This window comes from Lithobates pipiens, unplaced genomic scaffold (genome assembly GCF_037356315.1).
Source record: "Lithobates pipiens isolate NorthernLeopardFrog02 unplaced genomic scaffold, aLitPip1_a1.2 Scaffold_22, whole genome shotgun sequence".
Lineage (NCBI taxonomy): Eukaryota > Metazoa > Chordata > Amphibia > Anura > Ranidae > Lithobates > Lithobates pipiens.
In genome coordinates this window covers 192,540,407-192,567,039 of record NW_027507784.1, presented here as the reverse complement: position 1 = coordinate 192,567,039, position 26,633 = coordinate 192,540,407, and the positions used below count along the sequence as shown (strand labels likewise).

The 26,633-nt window shown below is 41.5% G+C and overlaps 1 protein-coding gene across 1 annotated transcript in view; it reads left to right on the top strand.

Annotated features, from left to right (window-relative positions):
- The window catches only part of KPNA7 (karyopherin subunit alpha 7), a 98,094-nt gene that overhangs the window by 56,611 nt on the left and 14,850 nt on the right, over nucleotides 1-26,633 (top strand). Inside the window, exons 8-9 of the mRNA XM_077448762.1 lie at nucleotides 20,183-20,416; nucleotides 21,646-21,828. Coding sequence (XP_077304888.1) covers nucleotides 20,183-20,416; nucleotides 21,646-21,828 — 417 coding nt within the window. The remainder of the gene's footprint in view (nucleotides 1-20,182; nucleotides 20,417-21,645; nucleotides 21,829-26,633) is intronic.

The window sequence follows — 26,633 nt, the reverse complement described above, 5'->3', positions numbered from 1 at the left end:
GGCAACATGAATCAGGCCTCCAATCGGGGCACCCCTAAATCCTTGGATTTGAATTTGGTCCTGTCAGCTTTGCAAAAGCAGCCTTTTGAACCCTTCTGGGAAATTCCCTTGGTTCTGTTGGCAACCAGAAATACTTTCTAGTCATGTCTTCTGCTAGAAGTGTTTCTGAACTAGCGGCTTTTTCTTGTAAGGAGCTATATCTGATTATGAATAAGGATAAGGTGATTTTACGCCCTCATCCTGAATTCCTGCTAAAGGTAGTGACAGATTTTCACTTAAACCAAGTTTCTCCCCTTTCTCCCCTTGAGAGGTTGCTTCATTCCCTTGATGTAGTAAGTGGTCAGTGTATTAAAGGCGACCGCTCAGGACAGATATTTTGTTCTGCTGGATGGTCCAAAGAGGACAGGCAGTGCATTATTCAGGCTTAATATGACTTTAAAACCATAAGGCACCTCAACCAGGGCATCTAGTACCTCCTGGGCGGTGCATCATTGGGCCTCTAGCTCAGATCTGTAAGGCCGCAACGTGGTCTTCAGTTCATACACTTGCCAGATTTAAAAAAATCTAGGTTAAGGGTCGGGAGGAGTCATACTGCAGCCTGCAGTACGCTGCGCCTGACTTCTTTTCTTGGTGCCCCCCGCCCCATTCAGTTGCCATTGCTATGGGACATCCCACGTAGCAATTACTACGGCTCTGTTTCCCCTGATGTAAGGAAAGAAAATAGGGATTTTTTAGAACTGCTTACCTGTAAAAATTCTTTAATTTGATGTACATCAGGGGGTGCAGAGGTCCCTACCTTTTTTTCTTGTACACTTTGATTGCTTGGCTACAAAACTGAGGACTCCCAGTAGCGGGAGGGGTTATATGGGGCAAGTAAAAATTGGGCACAATGGTATGGCAACTACTTGACTGAGTTCCATAAGTATCCTTGAGTGCAAGCCATCTGGTCCCAGTGACTTATTAATGTTACGTTTTCCAAGTCTAATTCTGTCCTCTGTTAGCCATGAGGGTGCTTCCTGTGATGTCATGAGGATAAACTCTGCAGTGTTACGGAAGCCCCAATTTCCCTCATGAAGACTGGGGAGAAGAATAAATTCAATACCTTTTCCATATCCCCATCATTGACAACCAGATGTCCTTCCTCATTCTTTATGGAGCCAATATGGTCTGTCATCCTCCTCCCCTTTTTTTTTTTTTTTTTTTTTTTTTTTTTTTTTTTTTTTTTTTTTTTTTTTGTGCGCTCCTCCGCTATCTCTTGTGTTTTATCTTAGCTGCCCAAATTGCACCCTTACATTTCTTGATGTATTCTTAAAGTTTGAATGCAGATGATCCCTCAACCGTGTGTGTGTGTGTATCTTTTGTTCGCTTTTTTTTTTTTTTTTTTTTTTAAATGACCCTATGGGATGCACTGGCTAATGCCCTTATTTAAAATGCTCTTGGGAACAAACACGGGGAGATGGGTTTGCTTTAAGATTTTATCCCAATTCATATCTTCTAGCAAGGTTCGTAGTTTAGAGAAGTTGGCTCTTTTTTTAAAATTCAGTGTCTGTGTTCCCCTTATGTTTCCTATTTGTGTGATTTATGTAATTTTTATTTTGTACTGAAGCCAGTTGACCTGCAATTGCTGTTTCCTAAATTTCCCAGTATTTCCACATCCTTGGTAAGGTATGGTGTTGGTAACACTTTATTTCTAGTTGGTGCGTCTACCATCTGACCCATGAAATTGTCATGCAAGATATTTAGGAGCTGGAGCCTTGGCTGACTGCATGGTTCCCTACACCCAGTCTAAGTCTGGATAATTATAATTCCCCATTTTAACACTTTGCATCCTTGCCACTAATATAAATTGTGATAGGTCCAACCCCCCCCCCCCCCCTTCCTCAGGTTAGGGGGTCTATAGCATACTCCCAGTATTTCCCCTTGGCTTCATCCCTTTGGAGCGCTACCCATAAGGATTCTACCTCTTCCCTAGCTCCCTTAGTAATATCTCACATTTGTGTACATTATTCTTATTATACAGGCATACCCCTTCCCTTTTTGTTTACCCTTTATTCCCTGTAGTAATGGGTATACCCTTGAATGGTTGCCAGCCAGTCGAGAGCTGTTGAACCAAGTCTGAAATTCCCACAAAATCCATATGCTCATACAACAGCAGTATCTCTGGTTCACCCATCTTGTGTGGGGCATGTTGTGTGTCCCCCCCCCCCCCCCCCCATAACTCTTCATTGACTTTAGAGCTTCTGCCTTTTAACTTTGGATAGTAAAACTTATTTTTCTGCCAGTAAATGCTTTTTAAAGCCCACTTCATGTTTCTTAATGGCGAAAGCCTAGGCTTAAGTCTCCAGGCACACTTTGTTTTTTGTTTGTTTTTGTTTAGGTTTTTGGTTTCGTTTTGGTTTTTGATTTGTGTTTTTATTTTTATTTTTTTCCTCTTATCCTGTCTTCTGTTCACCCACACACGACCATCCAAATTTACACGGCATCTGGTGTAGTTGAAAAGCCTGTGTTCAGGACTAATCTTTGACATGGGAGTGCACTCCAATGACCAAATGATGAAACTGTGTTTAGTTGACTGCAGAGGTACACACTGGGTATAAAATGTTATATTTTGTATATTTAACGCCACTAAAGAACTCTTTCCTAAAATTTCAGGAAGGGGTCATCGCAGCCCTTCTGTTTCCAGAAGGCACTGTGCCCAAATCCAGGAAGTTGGCCAGCTGAGGCAACTTAAGTTATCTTTTTAATGTAAAGGTCACTCAAAGTCGCTGTGGGAGACGAAACTATGGTGTGTGGTGTGTGTTGTTTTTTTTTTTTTTTTTTTTTTTTTTTTTTTCACCGCTTTTAATGTTACTGTGTGTTAAACAGTTTGCTTTGCAGGAATGCCAATCGGCTTCAAAACATTGTGATAAAGTTGCATCTGAAAAATGCTTATCAAATACCTTGGAGTGTTTACTTTCCACAAAGGGATTGTGGGGGGTGTTTGTTCTGTACTATCCTGACCTTTCAGGGCCTCAAACAGGTAGGAATGGAGATTGGGTAATTATGCTTTTTTGAATGCCTGAAGGTGGGCATTGGTTTTGTGCCCCTGTATGAGGCTAGGCTCCCAAAAAGTCATGTGGTATTCCCACAGAATAGTGTTTTGCAATTTTTGAAAAACTTGTGGCAAACTAAAATCTTTGACTAAACATGCCTATATGACTATAATTTTTACACAAACGAATACTTTTTGGTATATAAAAAAAATGTAACAGAATACATTTTTGGCCTAAATTAAGAAATTTGATTTTATTGGATATGTTTTTACAAAAATAACACCCCAGTGGCAATCAAATGCCACCAAAAAAGGTGTGGTGGGAGTAAGATAATTTTTGCATGACCGAGCAATTGCTAAAGTAGAACTGTACTGAATAGCAACAATCTCTGGTCATGACTGGGTAAAACCTTCTGGTGATCAAGTTAATGTTTTTTGATTTTATGAAGAATTTTTATATAGTGAATTTATCCCTTTTTGGATTTCGTTTTTAGCAAAATAAAGGTTTTGCTTTTACTGTAATTGCCAAGAAATTGGATATTAAATCCAATATACTTTTCCTTTATAATGGAAGGCTTAGGACTTAGTTTTTATGTTTTCGAATAACCATATAAATAACCTATTGCCCAAGATGGCTGTGTACATGAGATTCTGCCTTTGCGTATGTGCTACCATGTCTGGAACTAAATATTTTAAAATGGTGCTAGTTGCTGTTGGCGCTATGCTAATATTCTGATATATATTTTACACTGGTGACATTAAAGCTTAATTTCGCTACGTGACATCACATAATGGCTGGAACTGGGGTTGGTGGTTGTTGGTTTTTAAATGTTATGCCATGGATATCTCAAGGGGTTGAAGCTTAAAGTAACTTTAGTCCTGCTAGATCACTTCTGGCTGGCCCTTTAAGCACATATAGCTATACCTTTTCTGTTTGCGGTACTGTAATGCTCAGCTGCTGTCTATTTTTCAGCACTGTGACAAAAATGTAGAGGCTGATCTGCTGACAGCCTAAAGATTTTGGTACTGCTTAAGAGATCTGCTTCAGCAAAATGACCCCCTCCAACAAACCAGAACAATTCTGGTGGAAATGTCGTTATTTTATTTTTTATGTAATTTTATAGGTGCATCTCATAAAATTATAATATAAAAAAAATGTTATTTCATGAATTCAATTAAAAAAAAATCTTGTATAGATTCATTACACAGCGATATAATTTAAAGCATTTTTTAATCTTGATTATGGCTTGCATCTAGTCAAAACCCCAAATCTCAGAGTATTACATAAGACCAATACTTTTCAGTATTTAATGTATGTATAGTATGAACTCAAGACTTTGTCAGGGCTTCTTTTGCATGAATTACTGCATCAATCCGGTGTGGCATGGAGGCGATCTTTGATTACTCTTTGATTAGGCGCAGGAATATTCTCTTTTATACTTAGCCTGTGGCACTGCTGAGGTGTTATGGAAGCCCAGGTTTCTTTTGATGGCCGCCTTCAGCTCCTCTGCATTGTTGGGTCTGGTGTCTCATATTCCGCTTAACAATACCCCCACAGATTCTCTATGGGGTTTAGGTCAGGAGAGTTTTCTGGCCATTCAGAGTGATAACCTTATAATTAAACCAGGTATTGGTACGTTTGGCAGTGTGGGCAGGTGCCAAGTCCTGCTGGAAGATGAAATCTGCATCTTCATAAAGCTGGTCAGCAGAGGGAAGCATGAGGTGCTCTAGAATTCCTGGTGGAGGCCTGTGCTGACTTTGGACTTGCTAAAACAGAGGACTAACACTAGCATATGACATGGCTCCCCAAATCATTAGACTGGAAAGGGTTGCATTTAATTTGGCAATCAAGGTCCCAGGGTCTGGAGGAAGAGTTGAGAGGCACAGAATTCAAGTTGCATGAGATCCAGTGTGAAGTTTTCAGTCGGTGATTTGGAGGGCCATGTCATCTGCTGATGTTGGGCCACTGTTTGCTCTGGTCAAATCAGCGCAGCCCTCTACCAGGAAATTCTAGAGCGCTTTATGGAGATGCTGATTTCATTTTCCAGCAGGATTTTGCACCTGCCCACACTGCCAAAAGTACCAATACTTGGTTTAATGATATCATTGTGCTTGATTGGTTGGCCAACTCACCTGACCTAAACCCCATAGAAAATCTGTGGTTTCATTAAGAGGAAGATGGAGGAGCTGAAGCCTGCTATTAAAGCAACCTGGGCTGCCATAACAATTGAGTGCATATTACACTGTTCAGGGACATGCTTTTCAGTAAGCCAACATTTGTCTTTTAAAATCCCCTTATTTGCTCTTGTGCAATGCAATTGTTGAGATGACTTTTGGGCTTTCACTAGCTATAAGCCATAATCAAAATCAAATTGCTTGAAATATCACTCTGTATACTCCTTTTTTTATATAGAAGCGCTATACTTAAACTTTTTGATTTTTATAATTTTGAAATGCACTAGTGTTCATTGCTAAAATGTGTGTTTGTGTGTTTGTTTTTTTTTTTTATCCTTCCAGTGCATAGAACATTGCACTTTTTAATTGTCAACTTATTTCCATTTGAATACGAATATATGTAGCGCTTAAACAGTAAATTTGAAAAATCTGCAAACAAAATATATAGTGCAAATATACAAAAAGTGACAGTGTACAAATATAAAATTTCTTCACCCAGTATTATATAATTTTACGCACAATAAGTGCAACAGTTTCAAAGTGACAATGCAGTGAATAAATGTGATAAACATGCCCAGCCCATTCCACCATCCTTGGTGCGCCAGTGATTTGCCTCACCTCAAAGACCCCCACAGGTCTAGTTAAGCCTTTCTTTGTGTGAATCCCAGCTCCAAAGCAATGAAATCCTTCTGGGACATCCAGCCAGATTGATAATAAAGCTTCCAAAGGATTCTCGCTCCCTTCCATATACCATTCACATGTAACAGTCTTCAGGGTGCAGTAATCCAACAAAGTATTTTAACACAGCCGCAAACTTTCAGTTAAAATAGCGTTTATCAGTTTCACAACAGGACTTTTGGTCTTGACAGCAACCAGAAGGGACTTTACCTGGCTCCTTCCAACATGTCACAGATAACAACCTCTTTTATCAAGGGTATGAAGTCAGGTGCACCATGCTGGACTTGTATACACAGCTCCCCTGTCATTGTAACGCCAGTGGCCTCATCTTTTTTTTTTTTTTTCTTCAACACTTATTCCCATTCTAGTCTCAATATAGTCAAAGGACACATGCGCTCTACATCTCTTACAGAAATCCCAATTATAAACCTACCATATATAATGCAGTAAGATAAAAGACCACACAGCACTATCTGGTCCTAAACGCCCATAAGTTAAAATGATCAATATAAATGGCAACATCTAATGGCTAAATGATATAAAGTGCATTCCTAAATGTTAAGTTGGCTATAGAACATTTAAGATCAAATTCCACATTTTGCCCCAAATGTGCCAATATAAGTATGTCATGGATCCACCTTGATTCTGACTTTTTCTATGCCACATACGAGAAAGGATCCTTGTATTGGGCATAATGCTGAGATACTTTCGGAAAGGTTTTTTTTTTTTTTTTTTTTCCCCCAAATCTTTGTTTTTCATATCACTAATACAAAAAATAAGCAATTTTATAACCAGGAGTTGAGACAGCAACTTGGATAATAAAGTTGTACTCCCCTTTTTTATATCGGCCCAAGGAACAAGAAAGGAAAAAAAAACACAGGGGGACCATGTCCCCCCCCCCCCCCCCCAAATCCTTGCATCTCCCGTTAAAGTTTTATAAAGAGAAAATTGCATCTTAAACCCCCCCACCCAGTGTGCTAGTATTTACTTATATAGATTAACATCTTTTATCCTTTATTTTGACCTTCCTTTTTTCCATTCAGTGAATTAAAGTAAATTGACACATTTTTGTCTAGTGTACCCCCTTTTCCTATTAAATTTACTTTATTCTATTTATATTTTTATGACGCCTCATAACAAGGGGTCTGTTTTTTTTTTCTCTAACCATGCCTTCCACATCTTATCAAACTCTAAGTTGTTTTGTTTTTATATAGTCTCATTTATTGCGCTTACCCAGCCTCTTACTGTAGGGGATAAACTTGATTGCCATCTAATTGCAATCAGCCTCCTGGCCTAGAACAAGCATCTTAAAATTACTGTTATAATCTTCCTCTCCCTCTTTTTCATTTCTATATCCCAATATACACACCAATGCATTTAACTCCAAGAGTTATACCGAATACCTTCCTCAGTCTCTATCACCCCCTTCCAATAACGAAACAACATTAAGAGCAAAGGGGCACCAAGTTAAACTTAAAGAGAAACCTCCTCCCTGCTGACACTATTCCCACTTTTCTAGCTATCTCAGTTATGTACCAATGTCGCAAACAATTATGCAAAACCTGTCAGTTCCTGAAACATGGCCAGAAGGATTTTGTTGTAAAAGGAAAAACATACCCTATCAAGGGTTTTCACACATGCTCCACTGACCATGTGGGTATACTGTCTAACATGTCCTTGCAGCCTGTTTTATGTAGGGAGAACCATTAGGCCACTTCAAGCATTTCGGCGAGCATCACCGGTGGATTAGATAATCAGTGTTCCTAGGCATTTCCTCAAGTACCATCAAAAATCTACAGATGTTTTAAGGGTCTGGGTCATTGAGACAATGCCAAAGAACCTCCCCTCAGCCGAATGTTTCAGAAAGCGGTCAGAGGTTTTGGATTTTTACTTTAAATGTTCTTGCCCCTGGACGGTTGAACGATTACTTTGAAACTAGTGCCATTCTCTAGATTCCTCCTTTCCTAAAATATTTGTGCAGGATTTTTTATTAGTATATCATTTTCTATTGGTATAATATTTTAACCACTTAACAACCGGCCCATAGCCGAATGACTGCTACAGGGCGGTTGTTTAACTCTGGGAGGCCGTCGTATGAATTCCGCTCTCGCGCGCCCCCTCGAGAGCATCCATGACCACCAGGTCCATAGGACCCGGCGTATCGCGGATCACGGTAAACGGCTGCTCATCGCAGCCGTTTACCACATGATCGCTCCGTCAAATGATGGCGTGATCACTTGTAAACCAGCGTCATGTTATGACGCCGGTTCCTCCCTCCCCCCTCTCTGTACCGATCGGTACAGCGGAGGGGGGAAGAGATCGGTGTCGGCAGCGCTGTGGGCTGCATCTGCAGTGCCCACATCGCTGCTCACTGAAATGTAACCCCTCAATTCCCTGCCATTACTCTGCAGTACCAGCAAATACTCTGCAATACCCGCCAATACTCTGCAGTACAATTCCAACCAATACTCTGCTATACCCTGCCATAAATTGCTATGCTCGGAGATACCCAGCCATAGTGGGTGATACCCTGCAATACCCAGCCATAGACATCCCCCGCCGCCCTCCGGTGCTTCTACCGACTCGCCAATACGATCAAAGCCAGAATCCTTTTTTTTTTTTTTTTCAAGCTTCCCAGCTTAGAGGTGAGATGTGGGGTCTTATTGACCCCATATCTCACTGTAAAGAGGACCTGTCATGCCATATTCCTATTACAAGGGATGTTTACATTCCTTGTAATGGGAATAAAAGTGATCAAACAATTTTTGGGGAAAAAAATGGCAAACTAAAATAAATTAAAGTAAAATGAACAATTAAAAAAAAAAAAAATTTTTTTTTTTTTAAGCGCCCCTGTCCCCATGTGCTCGCATGCAGAAGCAAACGCATATGTAAGTTCTGCCCACATATGAAAACGGTATTCAAACCACACATGTGAGGTATCGCTGCGAACGTTGGAGCGAGAGCAATAATTCTAGCCCTAGCCCTCTATAACTCAAAACGTATAACCAGTAAAAAAAAATTTAAAGCGTCGCCTATGGGGCTTTTTAAGTAGCGACGTTTGGTGCCATTCCACGAGCGTGTGCAATTTTGAAGAGTGACATGTTGGTTATCCATTTACTCAGTGTAACTTCATCTTTCACATTATGCAAAAATTGGGCTAACTTTACTGTGTTTTTTTTTTTTTTTTTTTTTAACCACTTCAGCCCCGAACCAATTAAAAGCCTAAGGACCAGAGGTCTTTTTACAATTTCGCACTGCTTTAACTGGTAATTGCGCGGTCATGCAATGTTGTATCCAAACGAAATTTGCGTCCTTTTCTTCCCACAAATAGAGCTTTCTTTTGATGGTATTTGATTGCCTCTGATTTTTACTTTTTGCAATATAAATGGAAAAAGACCGAAAATTTAGAGGGGGGGAAAAAAGATATATTTTCGACTTTTTGTTATAAGAAAAATCGAATAAACTCAATTTTAGTCATACATTTAGGGCAAAATTTATTCAGCCACATGTCTTTAGTAAAAAAAAAGTGTCAAGCGTATATTGGTTTGCGCAAAAGTTATAGCATCTTCAAACTAGAGTACATTTTCTGGAATTTACAGCTTTTAATTTATGACTGCCTATCTCATTTCTTGAGGTGCTAAAATGGCAGGGCAGTACAAACCCCCCCCCCCCCCAACGACCCAATTTTGGAAAGTAGACACCCTAAGGAAATTGCTGAGGGGCATGTTGAGCCCATTGAATATTTTTATTTATTTTTTTGTCCCAAGTGATTGAATAATGAAACAAAAAAGTTTACAAATAGTTGTCACTAAATGATATATTGCTCACACATGCCATAGTTATATGTGGAATTGCACCCCAAAATATATTCTGCTGCTTCTCCTGAGTATGGGGATACCACATATGTGGGACTTTTTGGGAGTCTAACCGTGTACGGCACCCTGAAAACCAATCACTGCCTTCAGGATTTCTAAGGGTGCAAATTTTTTTATTTCACTCCTCACTACCTATCAGTTTCGAAGGCTATAAAATGCCAAAATAGCACAACCCCCCCCCCCCCCCCAATGACCCCATTTTGGAAAGTAGACACCCCAATCTATTTACTGAGAGGCATGTTGAGTCCATGAAATATTTTATATTTTGCCACAAGTTGCAGGAATATTACAATTTTTTTTTTTTTTTTTTTTTTGCACAAAGTTGTCACTAAATGATATATTGCTCACACATGCTATGGGCATAAGTGAAATTACACCCCAAAATAAATTCTGCTGCTTTTTCCGAGTACGGCGATACCACACGTGGTGGACTTTTTGGGAGTCTAGCCACGTACGGGACCCCGAAAACCAAGCACTGCCTTCCAGATTTAAATATAAAACGCTACAAAAAAAACTTAGCGATCGCAGGAATCAGGCCTGACTCAGCGAATGCTGCAGTTATGTGTTTAGTGTTTTGTAAGTGACAGTGATCGATCGATACTGCACTTGGGTGGGCTGGGCGGAGGGGCAAAACGCAGGTGCTAGCAGGTATCTGGGCTGATCCCACTAACAATGCGTTTTTTTGGAACCCTAAACTGCTGGGGACGCTAGTATAGATCTGATCAGATATTGATCTGTTCAGATTCTATACCACTACGGGAGGTGTATGCTTTGCGCGTGGGTGTTAGCGGTACTGGCACTAACCTAGAGCTGCCTGGGGCGACGCAGACCCTGACCCTAAAACCTAATTATCACCCGCCAGGTGTTCAGGGGGTTAAACCTTTATTGGGTAATAAATGGTGGGTGCCCTGATGCTATAAAAAGCAAACTAACCAGTCACCCCTAACACTTATACGGTGATCACTGGTGAAAGGGTTAACTAGGGGCAATCGGTTAAAATCTTTATTAGGTAGTGAATGGGGGTCCCTGGCGCTATATAAAAACCTGACGGGGAACCTAAATAACTGGCTAACCAGCGTCACCAGTGACACTTATACAGTGATCGCTGGTGAAAGGGTTAACTAGGGGCAATCGGGGAGTTAAAACCATTATTGGGTAGTATATGGGGGTACCTAGCGCTATAAAAACCTGGCGGTGAAGCTAAAAAAATGACTAGCTACCTAGCGACAATAGCAACACTAATGCAGCGATCAGAAAAATGATCGCTTAGTGACACTGGCAATAGGGGTGAAAGGGTTAACTAGGGGAAATCAGGGGGTTAAACCTTTATTAGGTCCAGGGTAGCCCCCTACCACCTCCCAACACTGCCCTGACAGTTTTTACTGTCACAACTGACACTGAATGCAGTGATCAGAAAATGATCTTTGCAATCAGTGACATTGTGACTGGGGATGATCAGGGAGGGGGGGGGGGGGGGGGGTTTGTGTGCCTACATGTCAGGGTAGTGTTGGTGCACGCGCACTTACTTTCACTCTTCTCCTCGTAGTCCGGTCAAAAAGACCGCCCTGAGGAGAATGACATCACTTCCTCCCTGCCTGTGTTTCCTATACACAGCGGGGGAAGCTTCTCATTGACCAGGAGCGATCGAGAGGGGTTGGCCAGAAACCAACGGTCATCCCGGATCGCTCCTGCAGCAAAACGGACCGCCGCATCCAGTGGGAGGGGGTCTGATCGGACCCCCCCACCCACTGGAAGGCGAGCACGTACATGTACGTGCTTTTCGGTGTCATTGCACCGACGTACATTGTCATGCGGCGGTCCTTAAGTGGTTAAGCACAAAACTGTTTTTTTTTTCCCCTAAAAAAAAGCATTCGAAAAATTGCTGCGCAAATACTGTGCGAGATAAAGTTGCAACAACCACCATTGTATTCTCCAGGGTGTTTGCTAAAAAATGTTTTGGGATTCTATGTAATTTTCTAGCAAATAAGTGATGATTTTTACATGTAGGAGAGAAATGTCAGAATTGTCCCGGGTGCTCCAGAACGCCTGATGGTGCTCCCTGCATGTTGGGCCTCTGTATGTGGCCACACTGTGTAAAAGTCTCACACATGTTATCACCATACTCGGAAGTAATAGCAGAATGTGTTTTGGGGTGTAATTTGTGGTATGCATATGCTGTGTGAGAAATAAACTGATAATATGACAATTTTGTGAAAAAAAAGTTAAAAAAATCTTGATTTTGCAAAGAATTGTGGGGAAAAAAATTACAACTTCAAAAAACTCATCATGCCTCTTACTAAATACCTTGGAATGTCTTTCCAAAAAGGGGTCATTTGGGGGGTATTTGTACTTTTCTGGCATGTTGGGGTCTCAAGAATTGAAATGGGCCATCAGTACTTCAGGTGTGATCAATTTTCAGATATTGGCACCATAGCTTGTGGACTCTATAACTTTCACAAAGATCAAATAATATCCACCAATTTGTACTTTTTACCAAAGATATGTAGTAGTATAAGTTTTGGCCAAAATTTATGAAGAAAAAATTACTAATCTGCTAAATTTTATAACAGAAACAAAGATTCATTTTTTTACAGAATTTTCAGTTTTTTTTTTTATTTTATTTTTTTATAGCACAAAAAATAAAAAACCGAGCAGTGATTAAATACCACCAAAAGAGCTCCATTTGAGTGAAAAAAGCACAAAAATTTCATATAGGTCCTGTGTTGCATGACTGAGTAATTGTCATTCAAAATGTGAGAGCACCGAAAGCTGAAAATTGGTCTGGTTATTAAGGGAGTTTAAGTGCCCAGTGGTCAAGTGGTTAAATATTTTTAAATTTAACCATTTTGGTGTGTATATTCTAAAATGCATTACTTACTGTCTTGTATCTTAACATTGGCTTGCTCAGTAACTTTTTATTTTATTTTTCCCCATCTTGCAATTGCCAGTTTAATTCCTTTTTATTTTTTTTATATGCTTTTGACTATATTATTGTACCTCCCTTGTCTGCTGGCCTTATCACAACATCCTTTTCAATTTCTTGATCCAGAGATGAGGGAGGAAAACTAATAACAGACTTATTTTCAAACCACTAGACAGAAATCTACCAATGGCTAGCTGCCACTATGCACCTTGGCTTACCAACCTACCGAAAGGTCAACTAATTTGACTGAGAAGGAATTGTACAGAAGATTAGTTTGAAGAACAGGCTAAGTTGATATCCTTTTTGTATAAATCTGTCTCCCATCAGATTTTTATTTTTTTTAAACAGATACAAGTAGCAGGCATAGAGGAAGACTTATCCAGGATTCTATAAAAAGTACAGAAAAATATTCCATTAATGATGGATTATAATAACCTAAACAGATTGTTTTTTTTTTTTTTTAAAGAAATATATTAAATTTTGTAAGAGCAGATCGACACCTGGGAACAATTGTACCTTATATACCAAAATTCTAATATCAGAGAGCACCCACTCAGATAACATTGCTAAAAATTGACTTGACCCACCATTGAGAATTTTTTTTTTTTTTTGAAAAGGCTATTCACTTAAGAGTTGCTATACTTGCAGACACACACAAAAAATTAAAAAGGTAGCGTTTAAATCTGTAGTAACTGGAAAGGAGTACAAAAATGTAATAACTTTTTTTATATTGTGTAGGACTGAAGGTCTTTTGGAATGCAATTTGTCACATTCAATATGTGTGAAGAACAAAGACCACTATGAAAGAGACTAGGAGCATACACAATATTAAAGGGCTTTCTGAAACTTAGCCTAATGATCCTTCCTCATTGCTAGTATGGCATAGAAAAATACAAGCCACATTGGAGGGGTGACAAAATCGTTAGTCGCAATCTAGGTGGATCCATGAATTGCCTACTTCGGCACCTTTGGGGCACAATATAGAATTTGATCTCAAATTTTTTTAATATTTAGGAATGTTTCATAGATTTATTGCTTTTTATACATCTGTCCACTAGATGTTGCTATTTACTTTAATCCTAAAAACACTCATTCAATCCATTAGCAGATGGGGCTGTGTGGTCTTTTATCATATTACTGCATTATATATGGAATAGGTTTACCAGTGTTAATTTCATCAACTAAAACAATTGTTTAAAATTCCATTTTAGTCAAAAGATTAACACTGGTCTGTAGTGCATGTTTATACCTCGATAACATTTTTCATTCCAGCAGAATGAGTTTTGAAATTGTAGAGACATGCTTAAATGCATTACAATTTAACATCCATTACATTGTGGATGCCTAAAATGAGAGGGTTGCCTAAATGACAAACAATTGCAGAAGACTAAAATGGGACTAATACTAAAAAAAAGCAATTTCAGTCCTAAGACTAAAACTAAATTGAAATTTGCTGCCAAAATTAACACTGATATTTATATCGGGTATAATTTGAGATTTCTATGAGATGTAGAGCGCATGTGTCCCTTGACTATATTGAGACTGGAAGCAACATCATCCTGCTCCTTATTCCTAGTTGAAGTTTGTTGTTGCGTTAAATACTTTAGTGGATTACTGTACCACGGAGACTTTTGTTGTATGTAAAATGTACATGGAGGAGTGATGCTCTATAAAGAGAATATTTGCACCAATGGAAGCCTTATCAATCAGGCTGCTTGGAGTCACACGTAAACAAAGGCTTGACTAGACCTGTAGTGGTCTTTGAGGTGAGAGGCTGAGGCAAACCACTGGCTCACTATGGTGGAAGCATTTGGATTCTACTCGTCTTGCACAAGCACTTTTTTGAACTGGGCAAGTTTATCATTTATTCACTGCATTGTCACTTTTGAAACTTTTTATTGTGCGTCAAAACCTGTTTTGCTATGCACTGTGTAGGAACACCTTTTTCATGTTGGCAGCCACTCATTTATAATTCATTTATTTTGCTTTGTGCATTAGTTTTTTCACTCAATGCATTTCCACTCTTTGTTCTGGCAATAGTGTTTACTGCACTATTTAAGAGGAAGTAAACCCTGATAGGTTTTACTTCCTCTTTATTCCCCTGCAAAGTAAAAGCATAATGGGCTAGTATGCATCACACACACTTGCCCATTATGTGCCACTTGCCTGCAAACGAAGCCCACAATGCCCCCTCTGCAGGAAACATCCATCCGCGCGGGAGTTGACTGTCTTATAGAAACGGCATGATTGTGCCCTTTCTATAGTGCGCATGCGCCGATTATGGTGGTGCAAGCATTTATGGTAAATATATCCTAAAAAATGCAAGTTTTTAGGAGATATTTTCAGTACCTACAGGTAAGCCTTATAGGCTTGCCTCTAGATAAGAGTGGTCTGTAAGGGTTTACAACCACTTTAAGGTTTCTTATTCTGAGTGGTATGAATGAAGGAGGTATTTTTGGGAGTCCCTTGGAGTCCGGGGTTCTCTGAAATGATAGATGGAGCCATAGGGGTAGATTCTCTGGCACACCATTGGAGGTACTATTTTTGTTGTCCCGTCCTCCCCACCCACCCCCCCTGTTGGCCTTAAATCCGACTGCTGTTTAGGAAGTTTCAGACCTCTCATCCTGGTAGCCCTCTATTGGCCCAGAAGGGTATGGTTCTCAGTCCTGTACAGCCTGGAAGTGGACCCTGCTTTCCTCCAGCCAAAAGGAATTTGTAACCCAGGGCCTGGTTTGGCATCCACACAGGCTCAAGCTGGCAGCATGTTATGAGTAATGGCTTCTGGGACAAATGGTATTTGGACTGTTTAGCTGCTACACGTTTGGCTATTAGGTCTTTGGCTCCATGTAGATAGTATCTAAGTAGGCAGATTTTTATGTACTAGCCCTCTCATTGACCGATCGGGAATTTCTTAATGCTCCAATTCTACATGAATTGGATATTGCTGTAGCCAGTTATTCCAATTCTAAGGCTCCAGGTCTAGATGGTCACCCCAATAGAGATTTAAGGTGGTGCTTCCAGCCCTTCTTGATTACATTTGACAAGGTTTTTTTTGTGGACCGGATCCCAGATTCTATAGGTGAGGCAAGTATGTTAGTTGCCTATCTACAGATGTTAACATATTGGCCAAAGTACTGGCCAACAGATGTACTAAGATCATTATGCATTTTAACCACCCCAATCAGGTTGTATTCATGCTTAATAGGTCATTGGTGCTTACACTCAGGCAAGCCTCTTTAAATATGCAGGTTCTGGTTTTAGACCAACCAAACCAGGCCTTTCTGGTGCTGGATGCCAATAAGCAAAATTGTATATCCAAATCAAGAATGGCGCCGTCCCCACCTATACAGTTCCACTAGGGTGCATCTAATTAAAGTATTGAATCCCCTCTGGGCGTTGCTGCTCTTTACGAAATCCACTGGGTGGCAGACAAATCTATAAAGTACAGAGCAAGAGAGCGCACCCCAGCCCTAGTGCGTTAACGTTTATTAAATCCAATACATAAATAGCCAAGTGTCACACTCGCAAGTTGCCGATATTGTTATGACATTGAAATCAAGAGCCGCCACTGCTGCCTCATCTCCCGTGTTTTTTTTTTTTTTTTTTCTCCCCCCCCCCTCCCTATAAAGGCTTGCAGCGGGGATAACCAGGCATTCAGTTTACCTGCTTGTTGGGGATACACTATCCCTCTCTCCACGTCTCACACGCACGGACCAGCAGGCTGTGGATGTCACTCGCGGCCGGGGGAGGATCTCTCGGCGTGCGTGCTGACTCCTAGGCTGTGTATCACTGTTTCCATGACTACATGTTTTGGAGGCGTGGCCTTTTTCAGGTGACGCCCTAATGTCTGTTTGTGATTTAAGTGTGCAAGTACCCTCCCAACCCTCCTCACTAGTGCCAATTACAGGGAGCTTCTAATGGGGGGGGGGGGTGGGGGGGAATCATGCCCAGAAACGCATCTATAAAACGGAACAATATGGAAAAGACGACAAACTCTTATTTGCAAATAGTCAAAGATCTACTTTGCAATAATTATTAAAAGTAAGACTAAGATGGAGAGATAGACTTTTTAACCACTTGCCGCCCGCCCTATAGGCAATTGACGGTGGCAAAGTGGTTGCATAATCCTGATCGGACGTCATATGATGTGATCAGGATTATGAGCTGCTGCGTGCCCCCGGGGGCGCGCATCGCGGCGATCGTTGTTGCGGGCTGTCAGTCTGACACCCGGCAACTATGATCTCGGTAAAGAGTCTCCGACAGACTCTTTACCACGTGATCAGCCGTGTCCAATCATGGCTGATCAGTGTAAATAGGAAGAGCCGGTGATTGTCTTTTCCTCACTCGCATCTGTCAGATGCGGGTAGAGGAGAGCCGATCGGCTGCTCATCTGACAGGGGGGGTCTGTGCTGATCGGTTATCAGCACAGCCCCCCCGAAGTTGCCCACACAGGGACACTACCAGGGACACCACCAGACCACCAGGGATGCCCAGCAAAAGGTAATCCTCCCTAGACCACCAGGGATGCCAATCAGTGCCCACAATGGGCATCACTTTTTGGCATCCATTAGTAAAGTATAACAATACAATGCCGCCTATCAGTGCCCACCTGTGCCACCCATCCGTGCCAATTTGTGCCGCCTATCGGTGCCACATATCTGTCCATCAATGCCACCTCATAAGTGCCACATCATTGGTGCCCATCAGTGCCGCCTTATCAGTGTAGCCCCATCAGTGAAGGAGAAAACGTACTTATTTACAAAGTTTTGAAACTGAAACAATTTTTTTTCAAAATGCTTGTGTTTGAAATGACGTGGTACACTGTTTTTCAATTTTCTTTTCTATGCATCTCCTATGTTCACCAAAGCGGGTCCTCATTTCACATACTGTCCTTCTCTACATAGAGGAACCCACATGGGCACCTCAACCCATATATCACGAACTGTCCTAATACCAGCAACTTGTGAGTGTGACACGGCTTTTTATTTATTGGATTTAATAAACGTTAATGCACTAGGGCTGGTGTGCGCTCTCTTGCTCTGTACTTTATGAATGCCATTAAGGCCTTTGATCATGTTGAGTGGCCATATCTGGGCTGTTGAGAAAATGTGGTCTTGGCTCTACCTTCAGTAAGTGGGTCAGGGTTGGTGGCCTTCAGTCTTTATCCTTTAGACTCAGTTGCGGCACTAGGCAGGGGTGGCCTTTGTCTCCCCCTCCCCCCCCCCCCCGCGCTTTTTGCCACGGCTATAGAGCCCCTGGCCTGTCTCCTGCAGACTTCTGCAGAGGTTATCGGTATGGTAAGAGTGGGTATTGAGGAGATTGCTATATGCGGATGACATCCTTCTGTTAACTAATCTACTATTATCTATTCATCTCTGCCAGCAGTAATTGTTGAATTTAGCAAGTTTTCAGGACTGGGTATAAACTTGGGGGGGGGGGGGAAGAGAATCTATGCTCTTGCTACTGGACCCTTTGCCAGATTTTCTGCCATCTACATTGTCCTGTCTTAATGTAGTCTATAAAATCTATCCTTATTCAGTGCACACCACCTTTTAATGTCATCCAGACCCTTTTTTATTAGCTGCTTTGCCCTTTTTTGTACTTTCTCCAGTTCCTTCCTTCCTAGCATACTCCAGGTGAGACCAGAGTCTTGTAGAGTGGTAGAATTATCGCTTGAGGTAATATCCTTTTTTAATGCCAATATTCTGTTTGCTTTGTTGGCAGCAGCTTGGAATGCCATTGCTAAGCCTACTAGCACCCCCAGGCCCTTTTCCATCTTGGATTCTCCCTATTGTATAGATTACATTCATATTTTTGCCATCCAAATACATTATTTTAAAATTTTCTACATTAAACCTCATTTGCCATGTAGTTTCCCACTCTATTAACTTATTCTGATCTTCTTGCAAGGTTTTCCATATCCTGTGGAGAAGGTATTGCCCTGCTTAGTATACGCAAATAGAGATTGAATGGTTTACCCAATTCTCCAGGTTGTTTATGAAGAAATTTAAATGGGATTGGTCCCAGCACACAACCCCTGTGGGACCCCACTACCCCACCCTGGACCATTCTGAGTATTCCCCATTTATTACCACCCTCCAAACTTGCCCTTGTAGCCAGTTTTCAGTCCATGCACTCACCCTATGGTCTTTGCCAACAGACCTTATTTTTGTACAGTAAGTTTATGGGAAACTGTCAAATGCTTTTGCAAAATCCAGATACACCAAGTCTACGGGCTTTCATTTATCTAGATGGCAGCTCACCACCTCCAAATAAAGTTAATAGATTTGATAATGCAAGCAAAGTCATCTAAGGGACTTTATTTCTGTAACATATAGTCGTGTTTTTTTTTTTTTTTTTTTTCCCTGTTCATTCCAGAATGAGATGGGAACAAGACTATGGGGTTTATTTACGAAAGGCAAATCCACTTTGCGCTGCAAGTAAATAAAAAAAACACATTTTAGATTGCACATTATTTGGATGATCAAATCGGCAGTGCTTCCCCCTCATTTTTAGATCTTCCCCCTCAGATCTACAGTGACTGCACTTCCAAGTGCACTTGTAGTGCATAGTGGATTTGCCTTTCGTAAATGACCCCCTATTGGCTCTATCTGAGGGGGTTTGAAAGATTCTTCGGTCTCTTCCTTTCACCATCTCATGAATGGACTCAGATTATTTTACACAGGGTATACAGAACCCTGGAATTTGTACATTCTATTGGCCTGAGATCAGATGTAGTATTTCTGGTACTCTTAAACATTTATTGTGGAGATGTCCCAAACTCCACAGCCAATGGTTGTGCTCATATTAATCTATCCAATCGAGCTGAGAGCCCCCTGCAGAGAGTGCGTCCCCATCGGGTCAAGTTCCAGGGCTCAGCTAAGTAAAAGTAAAACTGGGTGCTGGTGGGGCGGTCAGTCAGGTGTTTTTTCACCTTAATGGATAGGATGCATTAAAGGAGTTGTAAACCTTTTTGTTTTCACCTTAATGTTTTTGAGCTAAATATTCCAGTTCAACCACTTGTATGCCTATTGGGCTATCTTGAGCCCACTCTTTATACTCCTATTTTATACTATCACGTGTGCTCTTTTCGTGGCCCGCAGACGAATTTCCCTTAGGTGGACCTCTCCATATCCTCCCACTCTGATATGGATTGGTTCTTTTGAAAAACACATCTTTTAAGAAACTCAATGAGCAAGTTTGACTCTATTCATTGTGCCCAAATGGCGTATCCCCGTTAGTGCAGTAGGGAAATTGGAACTACAAACTATATAAATATCTGCTTTGTGTAATGTGTTTAAAGGTGGGATATAAGTTTTTATTTTGGTTTCTTGGAGTTTTGTGTGATGTGTTGTGCTATGTCTATCTCAAGGTTTTGAGAAAAATAGGAAATATTTAACCTAAATCTGAGTAAAAATTTTCTTCACTTGTGACCCTCAAGTGTCTGTACACTAAATTTTTATTTTTATCTCCTCCCCTGAACCCCCCCCCAAAATCAAGACTCCAGCCCTCCGTACTATTGGAAACATAGTTACAGGAACAGACAAGCAGACCCAGGTAGCCATTGATGCAGGAGTCCTGTCTAGCCTGTCTAGGCTTCTTCGTCATTCTAAGCCTAGTGTCCAGAGGGAAGCAGCATGGGCTCTTAGTAATATTGCTGCAGGAACCGCTCCACAGATTCAGCAGCTGATAACTTGTGGCCTCCTTGCTCCACTGATTGACGTTCTGAAAGAGGTAAATACTTTAATGCCTTCAGACGGAATGAATGTGTGTATACAACTTTAATCAATGCCTATTTTGTTAAATGTGTTCTACATTGTAGATCATTTTGTTATATTCCATGTTGTATATTGAGAGCAATACCCTTTTCACATAATGCTACTGTTAAGCGAACAGTATTTTTTAAAATGGTCTTAAATGTTGAGCAGGGCACTTTATGTTCAGAGGTCTGTCCTTGATTTGATATCAAGTACTAGGCACTACTGTAGTAATTGCTTAGTTGCAGGATACCACGAAAGCCATAATCTTAGTTTTTGATCGAAAAACAAAATGCTGCAAATTTTTCCAGAAGCTAAAGTTAACTTTTCTGAGTTGATGTCAAGTATTTGCATGTGCTTCCTAGCATTGGTTCAGCAATGCAATGAACCTAAAATTAACTGTCCTATGATGCAGACATTCTGAAAGCAAATTTTACTATACCGTGATAATGGGTATAATTGCGGAAGTGTGCGAATTGACAATTACCACTTCAATCTAAAGCCTTTGAACCCTTTTTCCATCTGGTGTTTTTGAAAGGTTAATATTGCTTTATTACATCGGTTTGTCGTTTTATGGATATTCACACCATGTTCACTTCTCTTGTAATGGCCAACATTGCATCTCTCTTCCGTAGTCAACAGTCATGGTTTTGATTCATTGATCCTTTTTGTAGCACCTCCTGCAATAATAGTACTATATTCAAAAGATGAGCATCTTGCCTTATACTGAATGGTATAACTTTAAGCACAGACATGAAAAATACTCTACTAGCTTTGGGGACTATGGTTTTTCCTCTCTGAAGTACAAGCCATGTTTGGGTCATAAACTCCATAAACTAGGCTAACTGCCTTGTAGCTCCTCTCCTACCCCAGGATTCGTACGACCATAATGCCCCCCCATTTTGTTTGCGTAACCTCTTTCGCCATATAATTTTTTTGGGTAAATCTTGCTGAACACCTCAAATTGCCCAAAGGCAGCTGCAAGTACACACACAACCTGTGTAAAATGCTAGATGCACATGAGATTGGCATGCATCAATCCCATTAAGTTCCTGATTAAGTTCTCACTGTTCCTGCCATGTATCGGTCCCGGTAAGTATGTATTTTGCCTTTTTTATATTCTAGGATTCAATATGTAGTGTTCAATTGTGTTTTCCTAATTTGCTATATGTAGATGCACAAACCATTTTTTGATCTTCCACTTAGGGTGAATTTAAAGCTAAGAAAGAAGCCGCTTGGGCAGTGACAAACTATACAAGTGGAGGTACTGTAGAGCAAATAGTACAGCTGGTACATTGTGGGGTGCTGGAACCACTGCTTAACCTCCTAACTGTAAAGGACAGTAAAACCATACTGGTTATCCTAGATGGCATTTCGAATATATTCATGGTAAGTGTGTGTGTGTTTTTTTTATTTCTGAATGGGCAGGCTAAGCTTAACTGACTATGGTAGCACACGGCTGTTAAGTAGTGACCATAGCATCCATCTCGACTTGGATAAGTTAAACCCAAAATGTGTTTTTGGGGTGTCAAAAACCTGATGCAAAAGTCTATGCAATTTCTGGAACCGTGTAATGGTATAACAAATACGTTGAAGGGTTTCCAACTTGAATTTTGCATTGCCAATATCTATTAAGCTCCTGATAGATGGCCTGTAACGGTTCTGGGGTTTGCTATTAGTGAGGTGTGTGTGGTGTGTGTGTGTGTTTTTTTTTTTTTTTTTTTTTTTTTTTTGTCTGTTTTAGAGATTGAAAAGGGCTGAGGGGTAGCAGCAAATGGTGTCCTAATCCAGCTAGTATGGGAGGAGTAAAAGTTGAGCATGACATGTAAAAAGGCCATTTATACCAAGGGCCAATATCTACTCAATAAGGATTGTTGGCTAAATTAATCAGAGCAATATCACAATTTTGATGCCAAGCTTTTTTGTGCGTTTATTTCCTCTGGGCTATATATAATATAATATACATTTTTTTTGGTTCAGAGAGAAGGTACCATATTGGTGGTATGCGACCATACAATGAAATAACGTCACAGAATGTTGTGGGAACTGGGTAGCCTTCATATGAACACCAGGTAGTGTTATCCGAACAAAAAAGACTCCAGATGATAAAACACAGCAGTATACACAATACCTAGGAGGAGGTATAAGACTAGGGCTTTGCCTTGCCAGGACAATAGATCACTTTTATAATACTCTAGTGATTAGTCCTGGTATCCATGAAGAATTCGGGTATCCGAGCATAGGGGAAGAGTACTGCGGGGTGACTGACTAGGGTGTGTTTTTTTTTTTTTTTTTTTTTTTTTTAAATGAGGGAGAGTGAATAAAGAAAAGGAGAGATAGCTGGGGAGGGAAATGGAGTAAAGGGAAAGAGGGGAGATGGGGTTTGATAGTAGAGGGGGTAGAAGTCCACCTAGAGAGTAAGGACTGCCCTCAGCTCTCCAGGCCTTCTGAAGGCCATGGTTTGGACCAAGAGCCTCTGGCATTCATCGTGGCCCGACTGTCTCGCGGAGGCATTCCTCTGAGAAGCGGAACTGTGTCCAATAAAACCATCTGGTCTTATGTTCATAATTTATCTTGGATCGTGGCAGTCAGGTCTTCCATTTGTTCAATGTTATTAACCCTTGCGAACCATTGGGCCACAGTGGGAGCAGATTGTTGCTTCCATTGGCTTGGGATGCAGGCTGTTCATAGCAGTGTTGAGGAGGTGTTTGAGAGATTTGTGGTGTTGCTTTCTTGACACGGGAGTGAGGTTGAGGAGCACAGCAGCAGGGTCATTGGTTAGGGAAGTGTCTGAGTTTGTGGATGAGTGAGGACAGGTTGCCAGAAAGTTTGTAGTATGGGGCATTCCCAAAAGTGTAAAATAGTGCCAGCTTGTTCGCAAAGATCAGATTGGCTGGGAAATATATTTTGGCCAAAGCGGCTGGGGAGTGATACTGGCGTGTGGTCAGTTTGTATGAAATTTCCTGATGTTTGCTGCAAAGTGACTATTTATGGGCAAAGAGTATGTGTTCCTTCTGTGGGGTGGTAAATATGGCTTGTCGGGCTCTTTCCCACTTGGCTAAGAAGGGAGGGTCTGTGAAAGCTTGTATGGCCAACAGTTCTAGAAGACCTAGAAAGCGAACCTCGGATTGGGCTATCACTCGGACATCATTCTTCGAAGGAATGGAGTTGTCTAGAAAAGTGTTTGGGTAGAGAGCCGAGGAAGTGGGAGAGCTGCCCCGCTCTCCAGCAAGATGGGTGCCTGTCCTGCCACAAAGTTCCCTGTATATAACCAGCCTGTGGATCTTGGGAAACGAGATGCTTGTAGAAGCCTTTTCAGCGCTTGGCCGGTAAAGGCCGGATCTGACATTTCCATGGGGAATTTAGGATGCCCTATGATTGGGGTCATAGGAGAAGGCAAATTAGGCAGGGAGGAGAGATGAGAAAATCTGTCAATCTCAATGAGGCCATTGAATGGGTGGTTAAATGGGGCTCTAATTGCTTAACTGCCCAGGGTAGGCCAGCTAACAGGACCTGGGCCATCGCCTGCTCTAGCATGGCCCAGAGTTTCCTTTCCCCATGACAGCACCAGTCACTCATTCTAGTCATGTGCGTCGCTGTGTAATAGAGAGCAGGGTCTGTGAATCCAATGCCTCCCTTCAGCTTTGGCCTTGGCAGTAATATCCTACCTATTTTGTGGGTGTTTACCATGCCATAGGAATGTGCTAAACCTCGAATGGACATCGTGAGAGTTTGCGGTAATTTGACAGGTAAGCCTTGTAGCAAATATAGAAGCTGTGGCATTGCGTTCATCTTCAGAATATTACATCGGCCGATTCAGGACCGAGCGAGTGGATCCCATCTCCTAAGATAGTGATTCTCAACCAGGGTTCTGTGGAACCCTAGGGATCCTCCAGTGGTTGCTAGGGGTTCCTTCAGCATTGATCAATGTCTGCCTCTCAGCTAAAAAGCTCAATGGTGTGAGTGGGAAGTTATCTGTAAGGAGGTAATTCTTCCCACTGACCATCACACTAATGTATCATGAGTTGTAGATTTCAGATTTTCAGCATTGATGGGAAGGGTTGAAAATTCAGGGCAAAGATATCCTTTGGATTTGCAGGTATTCTGGTACCCAAGTATTGAATAGAACGGGTAGCCTATTTAAACGGAAAAAAGTCTTAATGCCTGTCGGTGTATGGTCCGTTACCGAAATGTTCAGAGCTTCCGTCTTTTGGAGGTTAACTTTGGAGAGTTGGAGAGATTGCCATAGCTTTTCAATTCTTGTAACAAAGAAGGCAGGGATGTTATAAGTTTAGTGATATAGAATAAAAGATCTGCTTGCACTACTACTTTGTGTTGATAGTGGTCAGAGTGGACACCACTGATATTTGGGTTGTCTTTTACATGCTGAAGAAATGGCTCCAGGGAAAGGACAAATGGGGAAAGCTGGCACCCCTGCCTAGTTCAGTTTGAAGATTGCAGAGGTCAGTCAATCACATTCACCCGTACCATGGCTGTGGGTTTAGACTAGAGGGCAGAGATCCAGTCTAAGATAGACTTGGGCATTTCATAAGAACAGAGTGCTTCCCAGAGAAACGCCCAGTCCACCCTATCAAAAGCCTTTTCGGCATCAGTGGATAGGCGTAAGAGGGGTGTTGGATCTCCTAGCCTCCTCTGACAGTTAATGTCCGCATAGTATTATCACTCACTTCTCGAGTCTTTATTAAGCCCACCTGATCGAGTGCAACCAAGCATTGCATTAGACTGGTTGAGCCTGGAGGCTATGGTTTTCGTGAGGAGTTTGATGTCACAATTTAGAAGGGAAATGGGCCTGTAGTTGGAGCACAGCAACTGATCCTTTCCGGGCTTAAGGAGCATGGAGATAGAAGTTTGCAGTGTGTGTGTGTGTGTGTGTGTGTGTGTGTGTGTGTGTGTTATGTCCTTCAGGTATGGCATTGAAGGCTGTGATTAATTGGAGGGGGCTAGATGTGTCTGAAAAAATAGAAGCGTAAAGCCATCAGGCCCAGGGGCCTTCCTGTGTTGTGTATCAATCATTGCATTTGCAAGTTCACCCATGTGAAGAGGTTGTGATCCCGTTCCTCTTCTGTAAGAGGGATGTTTGCCCTCCTGAAGGCATTTCTGTATGTTTAAAAGGAAGGGGGCTGGAGATCTAGTGGCCAGTGCTGCGTCTAAATTATAAAGCTTTAAGTAGAAATATTGAAAGGTAGCTGCCAGGTCCGGGGAGGCATGAATCTTGGACCCTGATGGTGTCCAGAGAGCAGGGATGTATGATTGTATGCGTTTTTCTCTCAATGCATTGGCCAGAAAACGGACACCTTATCTCCATACTCATAAAAGTAGCATGAGCCTTAAGCAGGACATGTTTGGCCTTGTAAAGGGAGTGCTCTGATAGCCTCTCTAGTCTGAAGAAGCTCTGCTTCTGATGTGCGGTCAGGGTGAACTTTTGTGGTGCCTCTCCAAAACTAAGTTTTGTCAGTTTTGTCGTTGCTTGGCTGCGTGACCAAGTTTTATGAAAATCCCCCTGATGTAACATTTGTGTGCTGACTATGCCGAGAGGATTTGACACGAAACCAGTATTTTTCAAAATAGGAGCGAAATTCTGTTGTGTAAACAGCGCCTAGAGCGCTATGGGTTAAAACCTGGTCAGATACTGCTTCAAAGGCGAAGTTATGTGGTCTTCCATACGAGGGGGGGGGGGGGGGGGGGGGGGAGATGATTTAGTGTTTGGTCTGGATCTTGAAGCCGTGTTGGATAGGACAACAGATGAAAAGGCATTTGGACATTCCCAGTAGTAAAAAGGTTGACAACAGATGCTAGTTATTGGGCTATCTGCACTTTCAGGTGGGCACCCCAAGAAGCTTGGACAAACAGAGGTCAAGAGACTTTCCATTTGGAGGGAACTAAAGGCATTTTCTGGGGATGGTGGGCTTTCAAGGATCGGGTCAGGGGCCACCACATTCAAGTGTTCGATTAATGCCACGGCAGTGGCATACGTAACAAAACTGGCACAAGAAGCAGTTGCTGTCCTCAGCTCTTCAGATTTTGTCTTGGGCAGAAGGTAACTTGGTATACCTGAATCTAGTAGCAGATTTCCTAAGCAGGGAAAGAGTACTAGAATCAGAGTGGAGTCTGAATACAGAGGTGTTCCAGATGCTAATAGGAAATTGGGGCGCTCCCCAGATCGACCTGTTCGC